Below are 27242 nucleotides of genomic sequence, written 5' to 3' on the forward strand. Positions count from 1 at the left end.
TGGGTGGGTGGGTGAGTGTTCATGTGGACAGCCTGTGCTTAAGTGATATCTGCCCCACTCATGTTGGTTTTATATCGCACTGTAGGACTACCTTCCCTATTAACCTTCTTATTGGTTCACAGCTCCACTACATTTCAACATGCTCAAAGCTCCCATTAGCAATTATTACTAATTATTATACTATTATTACTAATCCAAATAGTAATTGAAAGCACGTGTGGGTGTGAGCGACCTTAATGGGAAATGTGTTATGTGCTGGGAAATCTTTTTTTTGGTGGTGGTTTGTGATGGGATTGATTTTTTTTCTTCTTTTTTTTTTGTCAGAATCATTTATATCAATAAAGTTAGGCTGAAAATACTTCAACGATTCAATGAACAAGAGAATGCACCAGTGATAAATTAAGCTTAGTTATCTGATAAATTGGCAGATAAATGAATATTTAGATCATGTGTTCCAATGACCAGTGCATCACTGAGCTCCTGGACAGTCTGAGGTTCAAGCTGTCGGCGTCAGATGGAGCTAAACATAATGTCCCAGAGGTGTTCTGTTGGATTTAGGTTAGGTGAGCTTGGGGGCCAGTCAGTGGTATCAATTCATTCATTCTTCAGTTACTGCCTGCAGACTCTCGCCAGATGAGTCGGGCATTATTGTGCAGCAGGAGGAACCCAGGACCCATCGGACAGGCGTTAGGGTCTGACAATGGGTCAAAGGATTTCTGACCTAATGGCACTCACGGTGTCGTTGCCTAGCCAGTAGAGGTCTGTGTGTCCCTCCATGGATATGCCTCCCCAAACCAAACCTGACCTTCCACCAAACCCGTCATCCTGAACGATGTTACCGGCAGCTTAACATTCACCAAGGCTTCTCCCTTTCACATCTGTCACATGCACTCAGGTTGAACCTGCTCTCATCTGTGAAAATCACAGAGTGCCAGTGTTGCCTCTCCCAGTTCTGTTGTTTTATGCTAAATGACAGTTGAGCTCCATAGCAGAGGCTGGTCCTGCTGATGGTCCTGTCCAGCTCTCCTACAGTAACTGTCTGTCTCCTGAAATATCCTTAATGCTGTGCTGGGAGACATTGATGTGCCATCCTAGATTAGTTGGATTACCTGTGCAACCTCTGTAGGGTCCAGGTGTCACCTCATGCTACCAGTAGTGACACTGACCCAAGTTATGTATCAAAAGATTACTTTTTTTAAGTACAGCAAGATACATTTTTGATTACAATTTTAGATTAAATTGTAATCTAATTGATTACATGTATAATATCTCTTAGATTTCACTTAGGCTAGATAGATTAAACTCAACTTGAAGTGACACATTATGTCTTTGCTGAGCTGAGAAGATCCATTGATCCATTTATCTTCTTCTACTTTTCTAATTCAGGGTCGTGGTTGGGTTGGAGTCTCTCAGCTGTCAGGAAGTACACCGTTTCAGCTTTAGCCATCCCTTCATTAATGATTTCATTTACCTCGAGCCTTATTTGTAAATATCTGAAGGAACCTTCTCTAAGCCATAACTTCTTTTTAAAGCTTCAAAGGAAAACAAGAGTGGGCTGTGAGCACCTGACCAGTCCACGTTTCAAATGTGGTATCTGTCATGTTGGCCCTAATGTAGTGATGATTATATTTGAATATTACGTTTTAAAATACACAGTTAAAACTGACTAAAACCCTCATTTCTTAGACACAGAGTGCATCCAGTGGTGACAATATTTTAAACAGGTATTTAGTATTTATTTATTTATTGTCATTGTCAAGAACAATGAAATTGCGTTTGGGGCTTCCATACAACCCACAAAAAAAAAAAAAAAAAAAAAAAAAAACCAGGAGGTTAGAGTGTAAGCTAAAAGTTATAATGGAACAATGTAGAGGAAAGATGTATTTATTTTCTGTTAGGCTTAGGCTAGACTTCACTTAACTTGAATTAAACAAAACAACTTATATCTTTGCCAAGATGAAAACTTCCATCCGTCCATCTTCTTCCACTTATCCAATTCAGGGTCGCTTGAGCCGATCCCAGCTGTCATGGTGCAGGCGGCGGGGTGCGCCCTGGCCAGACCACCAGTCTGTCACAGGACTACAGAGGGGAAGCTGAAAACGGTGGCATGGATCAAAATCAGAATAGAGAAGGAAGGAAGGAAGGTTGAAATCTTTCCATTTTAACATATCATAATTAGCTAAATGAAACGGGAAAACAGGAGGTTAATGCAGTGTAGTGTTTTGTTTTAGAAAGACTACACGGTATGCTCGATGCTATATTTTATGTCGTGGCATCATACTCTTAGCAGAGTATCATTTTATGAAAGTAAAGTTAAAAAACAAACACGTGGAGAATTTTGCTTCAGAACACTGGTGCAAGCTCAAAATAACAAGAATGTAAGTCAGCTTTACTGATGTTGCTCCATTTCACAAATCACGCATTTGTCTCGAGGAGCATTCTGCACAGCATATGGAGCCTCTATACTTCAACCCTTTGTTTGGACCGGGTGAATATCCTGGAGGCATTAATAGCTAGGCCAGAAAAACAGAGAGGTCCCAGAGTGGTGGGTCAGTCCGGTACAGCCCGAGTGCAAAGAGAGGACAGAAAATGGAGAAAATGGCACATGCAAAGCAATGGACAAAGAGGACTGTCAGTAGAAGATAAATAGAAAAAGATTTGTGTATTTTGTCCATGGTTTAAAGTTTTTTTGAGTGAAAATGTCAAAAACAAAGTATGTGGTATATATTTTTCACAATATCTAACAGGAAAGGTCAGACGATACAAATTTCATACCTTTCTTAATACTTTCTCTGCCATTTCCCAACAATCAGCAGCCATGGACTCCTCGTTGAAGCTGCTTAGCACTTTGAAAATTGAAATAATTGATGCCCACAAAGCTGGAGAAAGCTACAAAAAGAAAGAAAATTGTTTTGAAGTAGCAAGTTCCTGAGTTCATAATACAAGTAAGAAATGGTACTTAACAGGAACGGTGGAGGTCAAGTTGAGGTATCGGAGACAAAGAAAACTGTCTGAGAGAACTGCATGTAGGCTTTTATATAGAAAGGTAAATCAAAAAAGCCTTAATTTATGAGACAGAATAGATTCAGTTAAATATCAGAAAAGTGCAGAAGAACCAGAACATCTGTCAAAAAAATAAGCATGGCTCCATAAACAATCCTAAAACCGTACAAGAGGAGCTTCCAAAAAGTTACGCCAGTGCACCAAGTCAAAAATAAAACAATCTGACCATACAGGGTGGCTAAACCTTTACTTCAGGCCCTGGGAAATATGAAAAATAAAAAGGTGTCATCGAGAATCGTCTCTGTGCACCACAAATAATCAAGAATTGATTAAAGGACAGATTTTCAGATTTAATTCAACGACTCAAATGTTTTAACTGTTTAGGAATTACACACATTTATACACAGTCCCGCAATTTCAGTGGCTCCAAATTAACTGGACAAATTAACTCTAAACATACATGTGTGCGATGTATATCGAAGGTGACTCGTGAAAAAACGCAAACCGATGATGAGATGAACATAATTCATGTGAAAAAGCCAAAGAATTGGAATTTATAATAAATAAATCAATATACGCGTGAAGTTGTTCATGCAAAGTTTCTTTGACATTGGCCTAACAGTTAGGAGGTAATAGGTGCCCTACTTAGTACACTAAGATTACGGTATCGTAAGTTAAGGATTGATTTTTAATGTTTGGATGGAAAACCTTTGGAGTCGATGACAGTCTGGAACCCGTTAACCTCACCAAATGCTGATGCTCAGTCAGGCCCTTACTCTAGCTGCCGTCAGCTTGTTTGTGGGCTTCACTGCCTTCAGTTTTGCCTTCAGTACAGGGAGTGCAGAATTATTAGGCAAATGAGTATTTTGTCCACATCATCCTCTTCATGCATGTTGTCTTACTCCAAGCTATATAGGCTCGAAAGCCTACTACCAATTAAGCATATTAGGTGATGTGCATCTCTGTAATGAGAAGGGGTGTGGTCTAATGACATCAACACCCTATATCAGGTGTGCATAATTATTAGGCAACGTCCTTTCCTTTGGCAAAATGGGTCAAAAGAAGGACTTGACAGGCTCAGAAAAGTCAAAAATAGTGAGATATCTTGCAGAGGGATGCAGCAGTCTCAAAATTGCAAAGCTTCTGAAGCGTGATCATCGAACAATCAAGCGTTTCATTCAAAATAGTCAACAGGGTCGCAAGAAGCGTGTGGAAAAACCAAGGCGCCAAATAACTGCCCATGAACTGAGAAAAGTCAAGCGTGCAGCTGCCAAGGTGCCACTTGCCACCAGTTTGGTCATATTTCAGAGCTGCAACATCACTGGAGCGCCCAAAAGCACAAGGTGTGCAATACTCAGAGACATGGCCAAGGTAAGAAAGGCTGAAAGACGACCACCACTGAACAAGACACACAAGCTGAAACGTCAAGACTGGGCCAAGAAATATCTCAAGACTGGTTTTTCTAAGGTTTTATGGACTGATGAAATGAGAGTGAGTCTAGATGGGCCAGATGGATGGGCCCGTGGCTGGATTGGTAAAGGGCAGAGAGCTCCAGTCCGACTCAGACGCCAGCGAGGTGGAGGTGGAGTACTGGTTTGGGCTGGTATCATCAAAGATGAGCTTGTGGGGCCTTTTCGGGTTGAGGATGGAGTCAAGCTCAACTCCCAGTCCTACTGCCAGTTTCTGGAAGACACCTTCTTCAAGCAGTGGTACAGGAAGAAGTCTGCATCCTTCAAGAAAAACATGATTTTCATGCAGGACAATGCTCCATCACACGCGTCCAAGTACTCCACAGCGTGGCTGGCAAGAAAGGGTATAAAAGAAGAAAAACTAATGACATGGCCACCTTGTTCACCTGATCTGAACCCCATTGAGAACCTGTGGTCCATCATCAAATGTGAGATTTACAAGGAGGGAAAACAGTACACCTCTCTGAACAGTGTCTGGGAGGCTGTGGTTGCTGCTGCACGCAATGTTGATGGTGAACAGATCAAAACACTGACAGAATCCATGGATGGCAGGCTTTTGAGTGTCCTTGCAAAGAAAGGTGGCTATATTGGTCGCTGATTTGTTTTTGTTTTTGAATGTCAGAAATGTATATTTGTGAATGTGGAGATGTTATATTGGTTTCACTGGTAAAAATAAATAATTGAAATGGGTATATATTTGTTTTTTGTTAAGTTGCCTAATAATTATGCACAGTAATAGTCACCTGCACACACAGATATCCCCCTAAAATAGCTAAAACTAAAAACAAACTAAAAACTACTTCCAAAAACATTCAGCTTTGATATTAATGAGTTTTTTGGGTTCATTGAGAACATGGTTGTTGTTCAATAATAAAATTATTCCTCAAAAATACAACTTGCCTAATAATTCTGCACTCCCTGTATCTGAAAATTTGATCTATTGGGCTGTAATCGGATTACTAACTTGGCTTTTAAAGAATATCTCATTTCTTTGGTTTGAAATACTCGGGTTCTTTTACAGTGTGCTTTGGATCATTAATAATAATAATAATAATGGATTGGATTTATATAGCGCTTTACAATAGCACTATTCATTCTCTCACATTCACACACTGGTGGAGGCAGCTACAGTTGTAGCCACAGCTGCCCTGGGGCAGACTGACAGAAGCGAGGCTGCCATATCACGCCATCGGCCCCATGGCCAACACCAGTAGGCGGTGGGGTAAAGTGTCTTGGTGTCTTGCCCAAGGACACAACGACCAGGACAGAGAGCCCGGGGGATCGAACCGGCAACCTTCCGGTTACAAATGCGTTTCCCAACCCCCAGCGCCATGGTCGCCCCCCATTATCAGGTTTACAGCATTTCGCAGAATCTGAGCAGACAGCATAGCATAAACACTAGTTTACTGATGGTTTCATCTCTCCATATTTTTTCATTTTCTCTGGAAAACCCTAATCTTGCCTTCTTAACTCATTCACTGCCAGCCATTGGCAGTGAATGAGTTAAACCCATTGACTCATTCACTGCAACTGACGGCTATAGACGTCAATGGCAGTGAATGAGTTAATAATAATAATAATGGATTGCATTTATATAGCGCTTTTCGAGACCCTCAAAGCGCTTTACAATACCACTATTCATTCACTCACTGGTGGAGGCAGCTACTGTTGTAGCCACAGCTGCCTGAGGCAGACTGACAGAAGCGAAGCTGCCATATCACGCCATCGGCCCCATGGCCATCACCAGTAGGTGAAGTGTCTTGCCCAAGGACACAATGACCGAGACTGTCCGAGCCGGGGCTCGAACGGGCAACCTTCCAATTACAAGACGAACTGCCAACTCTTGAGCCACGATCGCCTGAGTGTAACCAGTGGTTTGCACTTTTTTGTGAAGGCATCTTAGTTGCAAACTTTGACAGTGATGCATCTACCTTCTCTGGTGTGTTTTTGGCTAGATTTTGTGATATTCTGAATGTTTTTTCTTAACCAAGGAAAGAATCTGCACTCAAAATCTTTTGGTGAGCTGACAAATGCATTCATTCTTTTTAAGGACATGGCATAAAGTCTCATAAAGTTTATTTGGTGCATTGACATATTTATTTCATTATATAATATTGAATGTTGCAGCTACCAAATGGAAGTTCAACACTTGGAATCAACTCCAGATCTTTTATCTACTTAATTTGTCATGAAAGATGAAGGGAGCAGGCCTCACCTCACACATTCCCTTCATTAAATGCTTGTCAGTCAAAACTTCAAATACTTTTAAGCCTCTGAAAATGAGTTACTGTGCATAAAAATGGCTCTATTTTCCAAACGGTTAATGAAATACTTTCCTTAAACCCCATGATTAAAGTTCAAAGTCTGCCCTTCACACCACCATCGCACCATTATTAGATTTTAAATAACAGACATATGGACGTACCTGTGTAACCACCACTGTGTGCTACATATCTGTGTGTTTAAAGCAGAAGTACATATCATCTGATGATAACAGTGAGGACCCAGGGAAAAAGTCAACCTGATATACAGTAGTAGGAGTTTTGTAACTGTGGCAACCCGTGTAGTTCATCTCTGAGTTTGGACTTTTCCTTGTCATTACTGGCAAAAGAAAGATGAAAATTATTCCTGAGAAATGTTTTACCATTACAAATCAGCTGTCGTGAAATAACCAAGCCAATTTCAGGAGTAGTGTGTTTAACAGCAACATCAGTATGCTTGCTTCTTACACGCAGCAGTGCTCCACCGAACAAGGACAATTTAGATTAAATGTCACATGACCTTAAAATGTACTCAAAGTATGTTAATAATAGCATCAAATTATAGCGATGCGGGAACCCCGACAGACACCGTGATGGCGAGGAAGTCTGTTTTCCTGCGGCGATTCGTTCTGTCTTCAAGTCTCATAGCTTTAATAATTAATGTTACATTGACATACTGCATACTGAATGAAGGGAGGGTTATGAGTTACAGAAATGTGAGGAATCCTGTGTAACAAGAGACAGGAATATGAAATTAATTAAAGTGGTGAACTTTTAAAAAAAACCTATTGCAACATAAGATCTAAGTCATTCCCTTTCCTCTTGCCCCCAAACCCCTGATCTTTAACTGCTAAACACTTGGATAGTTACACATCCCAGAGTCACTCGCCACAGTTACTTGAATGATGAATGAGAAGTTTAACAGAAACTCAGTTCAGGCTTCCTGCACATGCAACAAATGACTCAGTGTTTGATCTTTCTGTTTTTTAGGGGCACGGTGGAAGCTCGCTTTGTTTACGTCTTCATTTTGGGGATCCTCTTCTCAGGCACCAAGGACCTGTTGCGATCCCAGATCATCACAGCAGATGCCAAACTGAAGAGCAGGGGATTATGGGAGATTTACAGTGGCTTGGTTTTGTTGGTTTCGCTGCTCTTCCGTGCTCACAACCTGCCAGTCCTCTGCTGCTGCCTGCTGATCCAGACGCTCATGGCTCAGTTTATCTGGAAGAAACTCCACTATGATGCCGCCCAGACTACCATCATGCACTACTGGTTTGGTCAGGCCTTCTTTTACTTTCAGGTAAGCTGGTTAAAGTTGATTCTTTTTAAATCAAATTATACTGCACAAGTATAATTTGCATTCAGTCTTGTAGAATCTGCATGAATTTGAACTCCTCAAACATTCAACTCTTTATTTTGTTTTGTTGGTTTTCTTCTTTGAAACGTGTAACAGTGAAGCAATGAAGGAGCAGAGGTAGTAAAGGTGGGGGAATTTAAATACCTGGGGTCAATCGCTTAATGCAACAGACACAAGAGGTGTGCCGAAGAATTGGGTGTCAGAGGTGATTTGTGACTAAAGCAGAGTGACAAGTGAAAGGAAAGGTTTACAAGGCGGTAGTGAGACCTGCTGTGATGTATTGTTTGGAGATGGTGGCACTGACAAAAATACAGGAGGTGGAGCTGGAGGTGTGAGGACTTTGGGAATGACTGAGATGGTCAGGATTAGAAATTAGTACCAAGGGGGCGGTTTGGAGACAAAGTAAAGAGAGGCAAGCCTGAGACAGATTGGACGTGTGCAGTGAAGGGACGCTGGATATACTGGATAAAGGATGTTGTAGATGGAGCTGCCAGGCAGGAGGGAAAGAGGAAGACCTGCAGAAGAAGAACATACAGAGGGTCGATGTGACAGAGGTGGATGCTATGGAGAGGGTGAAATGGAGGTAGATGATCAGCTGTGCAGACCCCTAAAGGGAGCAGCCGAAAGACAAAAAAGAAAAGCTCTGTTGGGAAAACATGGATTCTTGAATTAATGCGATTACTTTGTGCCTAAACATTGTTACAAACCAAGCACGTCGCCCCAAAAGTCTCTCCCAGCAGAACAATATGTGCCTGTTTCCTCTGGATCCCAGTCTAGTCAGGGATCACAAATCCTGCCAGATCCAAATTGTTCTACTGCATCATCTCATTCATTGTTCTACCTAAGGTTTTTAAAATGGGAGTTTTTTGGGATTGACTTGCTTTTAGAGCCAACATAAAGTGTCCACTAGAAGTATTTGGCACCTCTGTGTTGGCTTTGTTTGTTTTTTACCCCCAGAGTTTGCCACATGTGGGCCTACAGTGTCCATAATGCTAGTCTGCAAGTTTGTTAGCTCAAGCATTTTTAACCCACTTAAGATCACGAAGAGAGCACTTGAGCAATCCCAAGCCTGAGATCTTGGATCGAAGGATTGCTTGACCTCCTCTAAATTTGTGGTCATGTTTAATGTGAGCGCTATATATACAAAAGAAAATAAGACAAAGCATAATAGGTCTCCTTTGAGCGTATCACCAAACACGTTTTCTTGAGAAACCTTACCCACCTTTCCAAATTGACTTTGACTGTTGTGCTGAGTAGTGAATGCGTGTGTGACGCTGTGCGAAAATCACACCTCCCAGAAATACAAAAGGAAGCACAGTGAAGAACAAAACAGTCAGCAAGTGTCTTGATTGTAAAAGACATCTAATTTAACGCCCTGTCACAGAGTGTAGCAACATTTACGGAAGCTATCGCCACTGATAAAGTGCTAGATACTGTAATAGGTGCTGTTCTGGGCAGAGGAAGTGTTTGTGTATAAATCATATTACTTTCATCCAGCTCTACCATGAAGGCCAACCGGACCGGCCGCTTCCCGAGGATGTACGATGCCTCTTCCTCAAAGGCTGGAGAGGAAAACCTACCTTTTGATTCGACTTCCACCTACCGCAGATATTTGATTAGCGACTGTGCATTGTTGTCAACAGCAAACCTCCACGTGGTTAACAATTTAATCACCCTCATCACCCCTCGGGTCATTAATGCTGTGATGGGCTCGGGAATAGACCGCCACCAGACAATTTTCCCATCTAAGCATCGAGGCATGCAATTACAGGCATTTGAGCAAAAACATTCTCGGCGCAGCTGTAACCATAATGGAACTGTAAGCAGCGACGTACAGTATAAAAGTTAAGCTCGCTGATGTGAAGAATAACCAAAATTATGTCCAATTAAAATCTAATCCGTGAGTACAGAGGATCGGTGCACCGAGTCTGAACTGTAACACATTAACGGTCTAGAAACAGAGTTGCTTTGTTGTGTTTTCCAAAGATTTGTTATGATTTTTGGCAGAAAGCTTTTGTTTCTAAAGTCCATCTCTTTTGGCATTCAAATGCTAGAAAACACAAGAGGATTATGGGAAGTATTCCAGGTAACATCAGCGGCAGACATCACTAGCATTACAATAAATAAATAAAGTGATATCGTCTGTCTCGATCGTTGGGAGTGACGGATTTTTCTCTGGATTTATCGCCATCACCCAAAACCAGATGGTCAGCAAGGCAGCAAGGACGGTGTTTACTCTTCAGATATGAGCCAGTTTGTGCAAATGTTGCCGCATGAGCAGTGACAAGTTCTGCTTCTGTGGAAAACATGATTCATCAGAGAGCAGAACTAAAAGGTGGGCTTGAATACACAGAACAACTTAGAGCGCATATTTTTTATTCAGGTGATCGAAACCTTGCTACTCACCACGCACTGTAAGCATTTTTAATTTGAAAGGGTGAAAGTGTGCCGCCTGCTCCTCCTCGATATCGACTCCATTAAGGAACCGCATTAGTCCAGCCACACTCTCCGACACTGTCTTGTGAGAATCAATCTTGTCTATAAAAAAACACGTCTTGCAGTTCTTTTGGGGTTTTTTTTCTTAAGTGAGACATTTGTTGATGGTGCCAAATGACATTTGAAAGATCGCAGCAGGATTCCAGCAAGCAGAAAATATCCATATGCAGTCTCCAACCTGCTCACTGGTGTCTGCTGTTTGTTTAAAATGGAGCCAGCTGTTAGTGTTTTCCTCCTCTGTGATCGGAGATGTGCTTACAGGAGGGAGGCAAATGCTGACTTGATGCTTGTTGTTGTCTGCGGACCGTCATCACATTTGCTTTTAAGAGGAGAGACACTGTTGATATCTGGGCTTCATTTTCTTTACCTGCCACAACAAACAGCGTCCGTTTAAAATGTTATTATCACTTGTTGTGCACAGAGGGGCAGGTCAGTGGCTTGAGTTACAGGAAAAGTGTGAATGCTGTGGTGTTGGGGGGATTTTATAAACCTTAATAAGTTTGAACAGCAATTACTTTTGTTGTGTCCCTTTTTTTGTAATAAATAAATATATATTTTTTCATTTGAACAAAGTCTTTTTGTCCTTGTAACTGTATTTTGCACTTCCAGAAGATTGGGGCTATAAATCCTGATTGCATTGCAGTGATGATATCTTCTAAAGGCTGAGATGAAAAGAAAGTACAACAAAAGTTTTATATTTTCAGTTTACTGCAGACATATTTATCTTGTTCCAGAGAAGCTCAAAATTGGGTGCAAAATTAAATAAGGCAGAAATCTGTGTTTTGTTTTTCTTTCTTTTTTGTCAAATAAAGAAATAAAATGTGTTTGCTGGTGCATACAGTAGTCTGAGTGCTACTAAGTCCAGCTCCAGACCGAGAGCTGTGTGCGCTGCTCTGGCCAGAGACTGGAAAACAAACAACTGGGCTGCTGGGAAGTGGCCAGAAACTCACAGTAATGATGATAAAGCAAAGCACCAGTTCTTTAGAGCTCTGAAGCACATCCACAGTTCTTTGTTTACTTATTTTTGTCTGTATATAATGTAAATTATTTGAAGAAGATTTCTTTGTGCGCCTGCAGGGGAATTCCAACAACATAGCCACTGTCGACATTTCAGTTGGATTCGTTGGACTGGAAAGCTACATAGAAGCACCTGCCATCTTCTTAACAGCGCTCAGCACTTATGCAGGCCCGCTGCTCTGGGCGTGTCACCTTGTCTGCTACCTTAGCTCGGAGAGAGACCGGTAAGTTTCAATTTAAAACCCACTATTCACTGGTTTTTGGATTAGCACGGTGATTAGCATCATTGCCTCGCAGCAAGAAGGTCCTGGAGTGTGGAGTTTGCATGTTCTCCAGGAACTCTGGCTTCACAGTCTAAGGGGATGTGGTTAGTGGGGCTAGATTAACTGGTAATTCAAAATTCTTCATAGTTGTGAATGTCTGTGTGTAAATGGTTGGCTATGTAAACACACAAAAGAGAAAAAAAATTGCAAACTTTTAGTGTGACTGGAGGTATGCAGGTTTGGAACGAGCTAGAGAGCACTACAAAAATCAGCATCTCGCTCAGAGCTTAAGACAGCTGCTACTAAAAAATGTTCACTCCTAAAACCCCGCATCACTCAGGGTTTTTAAATATTCTCCATAGCTTTCCATTTAAAATTCACCCACCAGTGGATTTATACTGTTATTCCCCATGTGTCTCTGTCTGGATGTATTGTTTTAGGATCTCTATACTGTACTTTAGGAGTTTCAAGGTGCTTTTAAAGATTTATGTTAGTATTAGGATACAGAATTAAAAATGATATTTATCGTGATGTCTCGACCCCTGTTTACAAGCTCAGGATGGCTTTTGGGGATTTTACAAATCACTGTTTTATGCGTAATTATGATTGTAACTGCATTTTAATTGATTTGTGTATAAAATGAAAGTGAAGTGAACTGCAGGAACCTTCCTGGTGTGAACTGTTTGTCCCAAGCTTAGAAAACAAGTGTTATTTATGTGTCACCAATTTCCAGCAACAGTCACTAGGGCTGTTTGATATAACGAGATATATCGGATGATGATATGAAAACATCTATCGTTTCATACGCCATCGTTTGTTTCGTGGTGTCGCAAAATAAACTGTTTACAGCAATATTTTTTCATCATTCTGATGGTCACTGTAGAATTTCTTTCTCTCCTTCTCTTATATTTAATATAACCACACTACGGACGGACAAGCGGTTGTTTTTAAGCGTTGTCGTTAGCAACAACGACGGTAAAACCATCGCGTGGCTCCGCTGTACGGTTGTTTATTTTCCACATAAAACTTTCACAATAAAGTTGAAGATCCTATTGAGATTTTTCAAAATGAACTGAATCACTTGAAATAGTATGCAGAGTGTTTATGGACGAAAAGCTAAAAAGAGCCGTCAGGTGCTAAAAAATAAACCTTAGAACAGGCGTTTCCCTGCAGCACGCTGTGTAATAAATACTCAAAGAAAACTGCGGCCGTTTCAACATATGTAACACTCGACTCCAGGTACACCACGCCCAGCTGAAAACACTTTAACCAAGTCGAGTTGCCCGAGATTCACAGAATTTACAGAAAATGTAACATTTTTATGATACATATCGTTGTCGGGACGATAAATGTCTCATATCGGGATATGAGATTTTGGTTATATCGCATAGCCCTAACAGTCACAGTAAAGACCATAAATATTAGAGTGAAAACCCCAACAGTCCCCCTGTAAGCAGTCACTTGGCAACAGTGGGAAAGAAAAACTCCCTTTAAACAGGAAGAAACCACCAGCATAACCAGGCTCCCCCCTTCTTGGCTTCAAGGATTGCTCGATCTTGTATGTGCTCCTGGTGGCATGACCGTAACCTGAATAGCTAAAAGAAAAGGATAAATGGTTGAAGCATCCAGCGTCTGTGACGAGCTGGTAGTCGTTTCGATTCCATAATCCAAAGTCATGCACAGCAATTCTATACGTAAGTCCTACATGATCGAAGTTTCCACTGTCAGCTGGGTTGCATAAAAACATTGTTGTAATCACTTTTTATATAACCGAACGTTTGAAACGACGCCCAGTTTGTAATCCATTCATGAGAAAACATTTGGAACATTGGTAGGTGTCACTGATGGAGAGGCACTTGTGCTCTTCGAAACGTGGTATGTCAGCTAAAGCTTTGGGCGCAGCCGCTCTGCGTTATAACCAAATTCAAACACACTCCTCTCTCTCACTGTCTTTTGTGCCCTCTGTGCCAGCACCGCCACACACCAGCATCGCTATTACAGTTACTTTTGACTGTTGTTTGTTTGTTTCATACTTTTTCAGCCTGTGGGTGGGACAGTGCTGGCGCGCAGAAATGCTATGTTAATTAGTTTACTCGTGGCAACGAGGAGCGTTCCTTGGAGGGTATCAAAGATGCATGTAAACAGCTTAACCTGCGGTAGACCTCCACTGGAGAGGGGCCGGTAGCTGGGCTGCTGTATGTGTGTGAAAGCAGCCAATAACTACCGCTTCCTCTCAGCGTGAGGCCTCTGCACAGCGCTGAGTGATGAGGTCTGTGGCTGGGCAGCAGCTGCCCTGCTGATAGAGCCAAAACTAAAATGCTATTTTAATGCAGACAAAAGATACTGTTTGTGTAAAAGGAGTCATTTTAGCCTGCCTCCTATGTTATAATGCCAGCAACTAAAAAGCGGAGATATATATGCAAGTCTGCTGCCTTGAGATATAAAGAAATCTTACTTTATGTAATAAAACGTGTGAATTTTGTTGGCAAAAAGAATGCATAGAAATTAGACTGTAGAGGGTGAAAATACCCATACATGATTTATATTCTTAATAGTCCTTGATCCCACATTTGAATAAGCTGTGTTTAACATTTCAGTAGTTGAGACGGTCTTTGATTAAAAAGTTCCATCCTTCTGAATTTTTTTTTTTTCTTTTTGCTGCTTTCAGCGGGGTATAAAAATGAAAAATGTGATCCAGTAGTCCAGCACTGTGGTCGGTTTTGTCTCGACCTTTCGTTTAGTACTGATGTGTCATCAAAAAAGCCACGTCGTGTCCATCACAGTGTTTTTGGAGAACATCTGGTCATACATCCACGGGAATCTCACCCTAAGTGCTCTAAATAGGTCGGAAATATCAACATAAACTGATTTTATCCTGCAGTCGAGTATCACACAAACACACGCACAGCAGCAAAGGAAAATTACTTTACGTGATCCAATAAAAGCATGATACCTGAGATGTCTAGTTGTAATTATTGCATTTACAGTAAGTTGAAAATAGCTCCTGAAAACGTTGCTTCTGAGAAAGCCCGTTCAAACGCAGCACCTGCATTGATCGGTTGTAAACTTGAACCTAAACTGGAGCAATGAAAGCAGGCGGTAAATTCCATTTAGATCGACGGCGTAATTGCAGCCAGTTATGGGATTTGGTGCCTGGCAGCCTCGCCATGTTCACTGTGGTTTTATCCTCTGAATAGCCAAGTGGGAAACCCATCAATTTCATATGTAGGCTGTAATGAACGCTGCAGCCTCTGGAGGGGATTAACACCGCCCAGCTGATGGTAAACATCACACACTGCATTCCAGTGCAAAAACTTTTCCTGCTTGTCATCACTCATCCACAAAAGACTTACCTCTAATAGGTGCTCAGAGGTACTCTGACTAATGGCGCTAAAATAATCTCAGTTAGTTTAAAATTCACTCTGCAGCGTCAGCAGCTGGAACACGAGGCTTGTACTGGAAGTCCTCATCTGCTTAGTAATGACATCAAACTAAATCATTATTTACACACAGTGTGTTTTTCTTTGTCTTAATCCACTGTAGGTTTTGTAATCTGTGAGATTTCATTCATTCAGCATAAGGCACATTCATGCTGATTTATTTCTAAGACACTTTGCAAGAGTGACAAGTGTCAGTCTCTCAGCATCTGCATGCTCGTGAGCTTTAAGGTGAAATGATTTATTGAAATAGATTGTAGTTAAAAACGAGACAAACTGTAAAGTGAAGTGTTAGGAAGGTGTTTTTTGAAGGTTAGGTCTGATATTAGGGGTAAAGTTAGAATTAGGTTAGAGTTTAACACACGGAGCCAAACAGACATGCTTGTAAATATATTTGTGGCCCTTTCCTTGCACACAGAGTGGAGCAGGCTACGGTCACAGCTTTGCTCAGAGAGCAGCTTTTAGCCAAAACATGAGAACCATTTACCAAAAAATCCTCAAACTTGGCACTGATTTACTCTGGTCCTCAGCAACGCACCCACCAAGAGTGAAGCAGATAAACATGTTAACTTGGGTAACAGTTACAGTTAGTTTCTCACAGCATTAGCACAATGAGCCTTAGTTACACCCTTAGCGATTTTGTAAACTGTCAGTTTTTATAGGTATTGTTCACAGGTTTCACAGACTGTCTGTGCGTTCTCGTGACCCACCTTAGAGGTCGCCTATGAGGCAGCACACAGAAATAGACCCCAAGATGTTTTGATATGAGCAACTCTGTGGAAGTAGGCGTAACAGCAAACACAAACAGAGAATGGTGGCGTTCAGTTTTCTATTTCCCCATTTTTTTTATGCAGCTTTATATTTCTACTTTACTGTGACATGACATGCACCAATTTCATTTCTCTCTATCTGAGAGACTTTGTCAGTCATAGTTTTAAAAACGAGTCCATTAGGGCAGCAAAAGCAACCAGACATATTTAAATATATCATCTCAACCTCTTACTGTGATGTTAAAAAGCAGGAATATGTTCATATTATTATCTATAGTGCCTGGAAATATCCATTAGAGCTTCCAGGGGTAGTTTTTAGTTCAGTGTTGACAGGCTGTGCGTACTGTAGTCTATCTAGCATGCCAGCAGTTTGGATTGAATGACAATAATGGGTGTTTTCAAGTGTCGTGGTAGCTGTTTTCACTTCCAAAGAAGTGGTTTATGTCACTTTGGAGATGTTTGAAATGTGTCTGTACACACAGGGTTTCACCAGTCATCAGTCCATCACAAGCTTTGTGTGTAAAGCTTTTATCAGGCTGGTGTAGCTAAAAGCATAAGAAGCAAGAGCACATGGCTAATTAGCATATCATGCATAATGCAGGCTACTGAAGCTGCAGTCACTCGGGCTATATTGATACACATGCTGTTTACACCAACGCTAAATGTAATGCAAGCAAACACTCAGGTAAACTGTGCGTGTATTCCCACTACAATGCTTGGCTAACATGCCTGTAGCTTCTTTGCAGTTCACTACAGCGATGAAGTTTTCTGCACCTTTTTTATGCAATAATTACATGACACCAAGGATATTTTAATCTTGTTACAAACCTAGTGTTTCCAATTAAAAGTAATCAACTCAAGTCAAGAGGAGGTCACAGCAGCGACACTTTGCAGCAGTAAAGTGTGATAGTTAATATGTCTAAATTCAGGTACTTCCATCTTTACAGTGTCATCAAATACTCAACGATCATGGGAAAAAGAAATGTCCTGTGCAGACATGTGAAAACTAACTACACCCCATGATTCAGTAGCTTGTAGAACCACCTTTCGCAGCAGTAACTTAAAGTAATTGTTTCCTGTATGACTTTATCAGCCTCTGACATCACTGTGGAGGGATTTTGTGCCGCTCTTCTTTACAGCCATACATTTATACACAGCTCTCTTAAGTTCTCACCACAGCGTTTCATCAGGTCGATGTCCGAACTTTGACTGGACCTTTGCAGCTCCTTGATTCTTTTCTTGTTCAGCCATTCTGGTGTAGATTTGCTGCTGTGCTTGGAGTCATTGTCCTGTTGCATGACCCACTGTGGGCCAAGCTTTAGCTGTCAGACAGATGGCCTCGCATTTGACTCTAGAATACAGTGGAACCCCGGCTTACGAAGACCCCATTTAACGAAAAATTCAACTTACGAAGGCACTTAACGGCAATATTTCTTCCCCGTGGTACGACAAAATGCCCGTGTAATGAAATAGATAAAATAGAAAATTTAAAAAAATTAAATTAAATTACATAATGTTATGTACATGTACACGTACGTATGCATGCATGCATACGTATGCTTTCTTCAACCTCCACCACTTCCACCTCCACCAAGAACTTCGTCTTCAGACTCTACAAAACAAAGACTGAGTTTCTGAAAATGTTAGCTTCCACTAAGTAACATGATGTGGCTTTTGGAGATTTTAATAATGTTTATTCAAATGATTTCTGCCTCCACAACTGAGGAAAGTGCAGTAACAATGATACACACAAGCCTTTTATTTTCTCTGTTATCCACTGAGTCGTAAAACGTGATTATCAGTATTGGTCAGTCTTTGATCCACTCGTGTGTTTCTATCTATCCATCTGCTAACCGGTCTGCCTAGCATGTCACCTACTCCTTTGGTTTGCCTTCCTGTCTTGTGAAAAGACTTAAAGTTCCTCCCCCTCAGCTGGGACTCTGCCTGCTGTAATGAAGAAGATCCCTTAGCAAACCGGCGCATGTGTTTCAGTGTATTACAGACCGAGTCTTTTGTATATCTGTGCGTGTTTGGCTTTACATCATCATCGTCTCCTAATCTCCTCGCGCCATCCCATCTTGCAGGTTTTAGAGTCATTAACTTCTTTATCAGAATTTGCCAGCAATCCGCATTACTGTGCCAAGATAATTGGATCAGAGTCTTCTCCTGGGTACATGTGTAAAGGAAAAAATGCGAAATTGTGGCCTCTGCTATGAATCACTGAGCAATCTGCATTTTTAGCGAGTCAACTTCATCACGACAAACATGAAGCAGCTTCGGATGACCTTGGCTTACATCAAAACTTTTCTACACAGGAAGTTTTGACTATTATCCACAGTACAGTCGCCTGCTTTGCTCTCTGCAGTGCATCTTCCTCTCTGATGAATCCTTTTCCTCTCCACAGGAGCCCGGTTGCAGTCGGCCATGGTTGCTACTGTTTGGCCCTGCTGAGGTCTGTGCCAGCCGCAGCCTACATAGTGCTGGTAACTGTTCTGCGCTATCATCTCTTCATATGGAGTGTCTTTTCACCCAAATTACTGTACGAATCCATGCATCTCCTGCTGACTGCAGGAGTCTGTCTCTTCTTCATCACCATGGAACAAAGCCCCAGCTCAAGAAAGTCTTAGGAAGCCAAAGACTGAAAATCCCCCCTAAAGGATCAGACTTGGTCTTATACTGTGTGGGACTTTCAGCCTGATCCACGCTACAGTGTACTCACCTTCACTCTCTAAGTTAATTCTGTTCACATTATGTGAATAGATGTTTGTGAACTCTGTTGCAAAAAATACTTCGGGGATGCACTTTTAATGTATTTTTGAGAAGCATATTTAAATATTTAATTCTTTTCCAAAAAGAAAAGTGTTGAAGAGGATGAATAAAAATGAGATGATGTAAAGATTTTAGAGGGTTTTTTTTTTTTTTTTTTTACATACCTCAGGGATGAGTGTACAGTGAGCAGCAACGGGCGCTTTGACTCCATGATTAATTGAATGACTTTGATGTTACACTGGAGAGCTTGATGTGAATGTGCTGTGAGCGTTTGATAATACTTGTTTTAGTCTCGACTTGCACCCTCATAGTTGTTTTCACTTATTCATGCTGAGCTTTATAGTGGTGAAAATGTACAGACTAATGCTGAGAAATATGCGATGTCACTAAAGTGAAAAAGATCTTACTTAACGGTAGTTTGAGCACACGTGCAAATACTAATGATTATGACTCAGTTCCATTTAGCTGCTTCAGTTTCAGTCACGGGACCTGATTTTTCTTTCTGAAAATCTTGTGAATGCGATAACTTGAGAACAAAGCAACGTAGATTTTGATTTGATACTATAGGCGTGTTTTCTAGGAGGCTGGCAGTTGTCCGAATTGTTCGCCTCTATGGTAGAGATCAAATACTGGAAATACCGCCTTAGATATTTTGCCATCTGTGTTCTTACCACGTTGTTTCATGCAGGCTATATGAATGTGAATAACCAACCTTTTTACTAGATGGAGTTTAAAACTATATACCACAACAATAAAATGATTAGATTAATAATAAAACTTCTTCCTGCTGAAGAATCAGTTTACTTTTCCTTTATTAAGTCTTTGATCATCTCTTAAGTAAAACTAAATAAGATCGACTTTATTTATTCCAAAAGTTAGAAAGTTACTGTGAAAAACATGAAAACCAACCTAGCAGTTTTTTATATTGGTGACTAAAGTTTTTGTATACAGCGCCAAATCACAACAATAGTTACCTTGAGGCACTTTATATTGTAAAGTAAAGACCCTACAATAATCCAGAGAAAACCCCAACATTCAGCTGACCCACTATAAGCAAGCACTTGGTGACAGTGGGAAGCAAAAACTCCCGTTTAACAGGAAGAAACTTCCAGCAGAACCAGGCTCAGGGAGGGGCGGGGCCATCTGCTGTGAGCTGTTGTTTGTTTTATATCACAAAACAAAACAGCTCAGAAAAGTCAAACACACACAAGAGAAGTTACACAGAAACATGAGATTAACATCTCTGACCCGACCCACTCTGAGACCTCCAGAATCCCAGTCCATCCATGTCGCTGCAGTGCTTTATGAACTCTGCTCACTGCGTTTCCTTTGGGCTTAGTACGGACAAGTTTGATGAACTGATTGTCTTCCACACACCACAGGTTACCCATGGAAAAGGCATTAACTATGATCCCAGAAGCGAGCAACATGACAACATAACCCCCTGTAAACTAAGTTACAATTTCCATGAAATGAAGTGAGAGAAGATTTCTAAAAAGTACTTCATGCAAAGCAACAAGAAGAGTTTTAATAAAGTAGCATAACCTTCATATTTGGCCTGTAAACAGTCAGGTAATAATAAAGGTAGCACTGAAGCTCTTTTCCTTGGCATTCAACCAGCTCAGCTATGGCTGCCAAACACTTTTTTATGTTTTGACAATATTTGACAATTCGACCACAACCTCAGTTGCCTTTTGTCACAGCACGATGAGCTCAGGTGTAAATGATAAAAAAAAATATCATCTCAACTTCCTGTTGCTCATGCTGGCTGCTGCGTCTTACGGGAGTCATTGTTGGTATTTTTAGTACTACGTGTGCTTTCTCCGTGTTCATGTTAAAACACCTGCTGTGAGAAAGTGTGTGTGTTGTCTCGGTTTAAAAGGTCCAACAACATTAGCAGAAGTTCGAGGGGGACGTCAATCAAGTGGAGCTCCTTTGTGCCCACTCAGTCTTGAGAAAAGAGTCTAATCAGGCAAGTGTAAGTGAAAACAGCTGTGTGGGTGTAACATGGGGGTGCAGAGTGGGAGTTTTCGAGCACATCGCACAATATTTCCAGTACACTGCACTAAACCGTTAGTTAAACTGTGTTCTTTTCTTTCTATTACTGTTTTTGTAACTGTAACCATCCAGTGTCTGGTGACATTCTGAAAGATGTGGACACAAGAAGTTCAGACTTTGGTGTTCGATATGTTCAGATGAAATGAGCAGTTATGTCTGTGGGTCTTTTTGTGTCTTTGCTGCATTAGCCTCCTTTACGAACTCGTATCCCAGTAAATGACCACATTCATATGAAGTTGAGCTCAGTAAAGAGACGCAAACAGGAAAGAGTTTGATGTTGTGTATAAACCTAAATAACTTTTGTTCAGCTTCAAATCCAAATTTCAGCTTTTGATAAAAGGACGAATAATGCTGTTGTTTTTTTCCATTCAGTCTTTTTTGATTTTATGTTTCACTGAAGCTTTACATGTTCTTACTGCACAGAGGCAGCATTTGTTTGAGCTCACTGCTGTTTGTCTTTTGATTTCTACTTGCAAAATTGCGAAATTGCAGCTGGTAAAAATCCAAAACTGTGTGGCGGTTTATAAACACTGCAGAACAAGTTCCAGAAAGACTGGGTTAATAATTCCTCTTCTTTTCAGTAGGGCTTTATTTCACATGATGAATTGTTCTCGTTTGGATTTCGATGCACGACTCGTAAAATTTTGTGTCTGCCAGAGGGCCGCGGACATAAACTTTGTTTAACGTCCACTCAATCTGTTTCTTCAGTATAACTGAGAATCCCACCAAAGTAAAACTGGCATGTAAGCTGGCTTCGATCCAAAGCAATAAGAGTATGGAGCCAAGAGAGCAAACAATGTGTCCCTGTCCAAGTACTTAATGGAGCTCACTGTGTGCTTGGACTCTTGTTTTGAAAGTAAAGTCTGAGTTGCAGTGAAGACTGGAGCACTCATCAAACCTCCTGTTTGGCTTCAATTTTGTATAATTTGTTAAAAGAAAATATCCCCGCCTCCAACACAAAAAGCTAGACTTTTAATCCAGCGGGATGTGGTGTAAAGTAGAAAGTAAGACATCATTCCAGCAGTTATGTTGTTGACTCATGGGCTTTTGACGTCGACGAACAGAAGCAACTGCTTCAAAGCTTCTTGTTGATCATAACCTGGCAGTTCTAACCAGGAAAAAAAATCAAGTTGAAAGACTCGGTATGCATCTTTTCACCTCCAGACACCAAAGTGAATCTCATGTTCCCGCCCCAACACTTGTCACTCACCTTGATTGAGCTGTCTGCATTGAAACAGCGTCTCACCCGGGGCGAAGATCACTGACTCCCTCCCCCCGAGGCGTCAGAGAAGCAGGTGCCAAACTGGGAAAAGTGGGGGAAGAGGAGGCAACACTGGTGTTCCATGTTTTCCTGAATAGATTTTTGTTTGATGCGAGGTGAGCTCGTCACCTTTTATTTTGCCGCCGTTGTTGTTGCTGTGACTCACCTTGACAGGGACCTCACTGCTTACTACATCGGCACAGAATGGAATTTAAATGCCCCGAGCATCATTGGAAAGTCAGACAAACAAGAGGATTTGCATTTGAATGCAGGGGGGGTCAGGGGCAGACACACGCTGCATATGGATCACTGCAGGTGAGCTGGTTTGCATTACAGGGAGGACACATTTAGCTTTTTTTCTTCTTTCTTTTTTTGGTGGAGCCAGCCTCAAAGCTAAACTGGCAGCATCTTATTGTCAAGTGCCTTTTTCCTCTCGTTAGTTCAACGAGGAATCTCACAAAGATATCAAAGTGTGATGTAAATAGTTGATGAACCAGATAATGATCTACAGGATTATTCTGTCAGCATGCTTCACTTCGCTCGACTTGTCCAATGGTCTCGCACTGTCTTTACAAGTCGAGCTCTTGATCCGACTAAATCTGGATTCCCATACTGTGTTTTGTTTTGTTTTTTACCAAGATCTCCTCCTGTGATTGTAAAGTGATTTAGAAAAATTTAGAATGACAGCAACACATTTTCTCAGATGGAGATCGATTTTCTGTTTTTTGTAAGAATAAAACATTATGAACCGCTCTGTGGGAACTGCAGCGCCGATGATGAATTATGCTTGAAAAGAGTAACATCCGTCTGTATCTCATCGGCCTCGTGAAAAATCTTGTGAAGCTGCGTTATAATCCTGACCAGTTCTGTTGAGTTTGACAAACTCCTGCAGTCGAAAAGCTTGATTTATAGTACTGCGCTGAATCCCTGCGGAGCACGCACCGTGGTGGGTGACATCATTGTTTGCAATGATACTTGAGTGCGGATGTCTCTGCGCTGCCCTGTCATCATGAGTAAAAGTGAGCTGATCAGGCTGGAAATGAATGATAGGATAGCTTATGAATATCCAGCAAAACAAAGGTTACTTTATCAAAATGCAGGAAAAAGAGAAGACTTCAGTAACAGCATGGTACTAAAAAAAGACAGTATGGCACATGTCCACATTGTAAGAATATCTTAGAAAATAGAATAGAATAGAATTCAACTTTATTGTCATTGCCCATGTCTGGATATAGCCGTTGGTGAAATCACCTGTTGCATCTGTGCTCCACAGCTGGTTACAAGCTAGCGTTATGCCAGCTAATGTTAAACATGCTAAATTATGCTAAAATTCACCTTCCCACTGTTTGATTAGATTTTTATCCCGTATGAGAGTTTATTGTTTGAGTCCAACAATCTTCTTATCCTTTATTTATCCAGCTAAAAGTCTCGCTGAGATTAAATCCTTTTTTCCAAGACCTAGTCGAGATCCACTTTAAATAAATGGTAAATGGCCTGTATTTATATAGCGCTTTTACTAGTCCCTAAGGACCCCAAAGCACTTTACATATCCAGTCATCCACCCATTCACACACTGGTGATGGCAAGCTACATTGTAGCCACAGCCACCCTGGGGCGCACTGACAGAGGCGAGGCTGCCGCCTAAAGTTTCATTAAAGCTGGCTAACAGCAGCTAACACAGGCTAACAGCAACAAAAACAGCAGCACTTACCAACAGAAAAGTTTACGATATCCTCAACAACTGACGTCAGTGTCCTTGTCATCAGACAGAAGTAAACTTTACTTTAGACTGACATATTGGACTCCTTTCAGAAAGTTTTACAGTTTCCTCCGGAACAAATAGTCACTCGAATTGTCACTTGAATTAGGAGGGATGAGAAAACAGAATTCAGTTGACTGCAAGCTGCAGTTGTACATGCTGTAACTTTAAGCTTTAACATTAGCATATTTATTGTCACCATGTTTGGTTAGTTGGAACCAGAGGTGATTACACTTGGATAAAAAGGCAGAGTGCTAAGTCATTAGCTAACGCTAGCCACTGTAGTTAGCAAGTGGCATTGAGAGTTTTTACACATGCAAAGTAAGACACACAAATATCGAACATTTAGTGCTAAAAAATAGACAAATAAATATTAAATGACTCACAAAACTCATGCGCAAACGTCTTGGATAACCTGTACCACTCACGCCGCAATATCATTTGTAATTCTATAATTCCACACTAGGCTCTAGCTACCTTTGTCAGAACACCCGACAGTCAAAGCTGCCACTACCACTGTCCAGCTGAATTATAAAAATTAAAAAGGTGATCACATTCAGAGAGGGGACACTATCTATAGAGACCAAGGTAGTAGTTTCTTTTTGTTTTTTAACATGGGACTCTGGGGATTGATTTACTTGATTTACTGCAGTTTTTCGCACTTAAGCTTTAGCTTCATTTTTAACCTTCTTAAGTTGCTGCTTGAAAAATATCTGCTATAGCATTAGTGCTTTCAGGGAGTTGTGGCAGCTTTATTTGATTACTTTTGTTAGAAAGTGCATGCCAGATCATCTCTATAGAACACAGTACACTATAAATCAGGTTCCAGGGTTGGTTTTATGATTAGAGCTTTTGTTTAATTTATGGGGTTATTTTGTTGTCTATAGGTGGGTATTTTTTTTCCTCGTTTCTGTTAATACTGTCTGTTAAATGTCCAATGAGACCAAGACTTGGATCAAACATTTAAAGAATGCAATAAGCTGTTGTCAGGTGAAGCAAAGGGGTTTTATTGATCAGTCGTCACTTCAAAACAAGAGGAGGAGATGATGTTTGAAAACCAGAATTGTTGTCTGCGTCATTGTAGCTGAAATGCTCGGCTCACAGTAAAGAGCCGAGTTCGTTTGTTAAGTTATTTAATCTTTTTGAAAACTTCACAATTCATCTATAAAACGATCAGAAGCCTCGGAACAGCTTCTCACCAGCGTGATGAGGCAACACTGTGACAGTTTAAACTCCTTCCTCTGTATCCAAGTATCCAGCAGACCATGAAATAGATCCGAATAATTGTTTTGTTCACATGGTCGAAAGCTTTTAGGCATGTGTTGTACATCACATCATAACCTGACTGTGTGTGGGGTTATTTTTGCCCATCTGTGTTGAGATGACTCTTGTATTTCTGTGTGACCTGCACTCCACATTCCACAGTGATGTCAGTCTGTTTTTAAACCTTTTTGTTTTCTCCTGTTCATAATTTGGCAACAGCCCTCATGTTTTCTTTTGTTGTATTTTGTTTTTTCCTAATCTAGCCTGTGGTAAACTATGCAATTCATACTGTTTCTGTATTCAAACACTTCACTCCTCTGTCTGTATTTGATGAATTAGGTGTTTAATCAGATAAAATCTGCCTTTATGTTGAAAATCCCTCTTTTATATCTGTAGTTTTCTGAGTTAGTGTTTGGGGTTTGTTTATTAATGTGAAAAGTGACAGACCTACAAGAATCATCTGTTTATGTTCTCCATATTAAAATAAAAGACTTCCTCTGCAGGATTTGTGTGATTCCTACAAGCTGTTACATTAAGTGTTTTGATAAGGATGTGCACACGTTCCTCCTGTGATATTAGTGATTAGCTGCCCATTAAATTGTCTTTCAGCTTCTTGCATCCTGGGTGGAAGCCATCTGTCTTGATTCCTCCTGCTCTGGAGGATGGATGACATATGATGCACTTTTCACTAGAGTCTCAAAGTTTCCTACTGATTTAGTAAAATTGGACATAAAACCATCTGTGAAAGGGCACCTAGCGTATCTTAACATACAGTATAGAAGTAGGAGGATGATAATTTAGTAATCATCCCTCTATCTGCTATCCACCCACTAAATAATTATTTTATGCCTTCAGGAGCTGGACTTCAATGCCACCATTAAAGGAGCCACACATTCCACGCTCTGCTCGCTTCTGAGTAGGAGTCTCTTTTAAAACCTCCAAAGCGATGATGCACCCAAGATGTGTTATAGCCCTCATGCCACAAATGTAAGGCACACAAAGCTGAATTCAGTGAGCTTTTAATTGAAAATATTGACTCGAAACTAGAAACCAGCTGGAAATAATAGATACACACGTGAAAGCATCGATATGGTTGGTTTGTGCAGTTTTAGGCCATACTGAAGTACACATATCTAATATTTTCTTCTTTTGCTTGTTTTCATGATGCACGGTGCTCTATGTAGGCTGTTAAGAGTTTCCTCTTGGCTGAATTCAAGCAATTCAAGTTGAATCCAATCACCTTTTTTCTACAGCTTTTGAGTAATCGTGCCTTCTAGCTTGCTCTGAGGGATTGAGGTGTTCCCAGGCCTTAGGGCCCACTTTTCGATTCCCGGGTTTACGAGAGCTTCTGATCAGATGAGCAGACTCCCGTCCAATTGGCAAAGGTGCCGCCAGGTGTCCAAACAGTCAAACTTCACTTTTCAACCTCAAGTGGCGAATAAAGCCTTGATTGATTGATTGAATGAGGTTGTAATTCTTTTGGCCTTTTCTGTGGCTTTATTGGGGACAGAGAATCTCAACCATTGGTCCTTCATTCACCGATATGAGCACAGAAATGTGCATACTGTGAAAGTGCCCACAGAAAATTACTCTGGATTCATGAAATGTGAGCTCTGACCAGTTTCATCCTTACCTCCATGCATACATTAGTGAATCTGAATGTAAGTAAACACATTCATTCAGAGGTGTGTCATGGAAAAGTACTGCTGCAACAATAACTCTTCATTGACTGAAACTAAAATTGAAGAGTGTCCGTGGATGAAGCCAGCAAAGGTCTACCTCCTCGTATTTTCCTCAGGCAAGACGATGGATAACAAACAAAAGAAAGAAGTGATATTTAAGCTGCACTAACTGAGTCGGTGAAGGTTGTGTCCACTGAGACACGATGTTGCTGTATACTGTAGCTGGGTAAAAAAAAATACACAAAGCTCTGACATCAAAAACAGACTGGAAGAAAAGGAGGGAAGCGGGAGGAGGATGAGCAGCTGATTTATCTGCTCAATGTGAGAAACTCACCACATTTATTTTAAAAAAGTCCATAAGTGGGAAATTACTAATA

The 27242-nt window shown here is 40.9% G+C and overlaps 1 protein-coding gene across 1 annotated transcript in view; it reads left to right on the forward strand.

Annotated features, from left to right (window-relative positions):
* The window catches only part of pigg (phosphatidylinositol glycan anchor biosynthesis class G (EMM blood group)), an 88839-nt gene extending 63154 nt beyond the window's left edge, over positions 1–25685 (forward strand). Inside the window, exons 11-13 of the mRNA XM_086306489.1 lie at positions 7724–8033; positions 11664–11827; positions 18478–25685. Of these exons, the coding sequence (XP_086162615.1) occupies positions 7724–8033; positions 11664–11827; positions 18478–18700 (697 nt within the window). The 3' untranslated portion in view covers positions 18701–25685. The remainder of the gene's footprint in view (positions 1–7723; positions 8034–11663; positions 11828–18477) is intronic.
* Positions 25686–27242: the final 1557 nt, after the last annotated feature.

The sequence above is a fragment of the Aulonocara sp. 'chitande type north' Nkhata Bay genome, linkage group LG2 (assembly GCF_057382095.1).
Source record: "Aulonocara sp. 'chitande type north' Nkhata Bay isolate Kocher_YH1m ecotype deep benthic linkage group LG2, A_spYH_male_GT1.1, whole genome shotgun sequence".
Classification (NCBI taxonomy): Eukaryota; Metazoa; Chordata; class Actinopteri; order Cichliformes; family Cichlidae; genus Aulonocara; species Aulonocara sp. 'chitande type north' Nkhata Bay.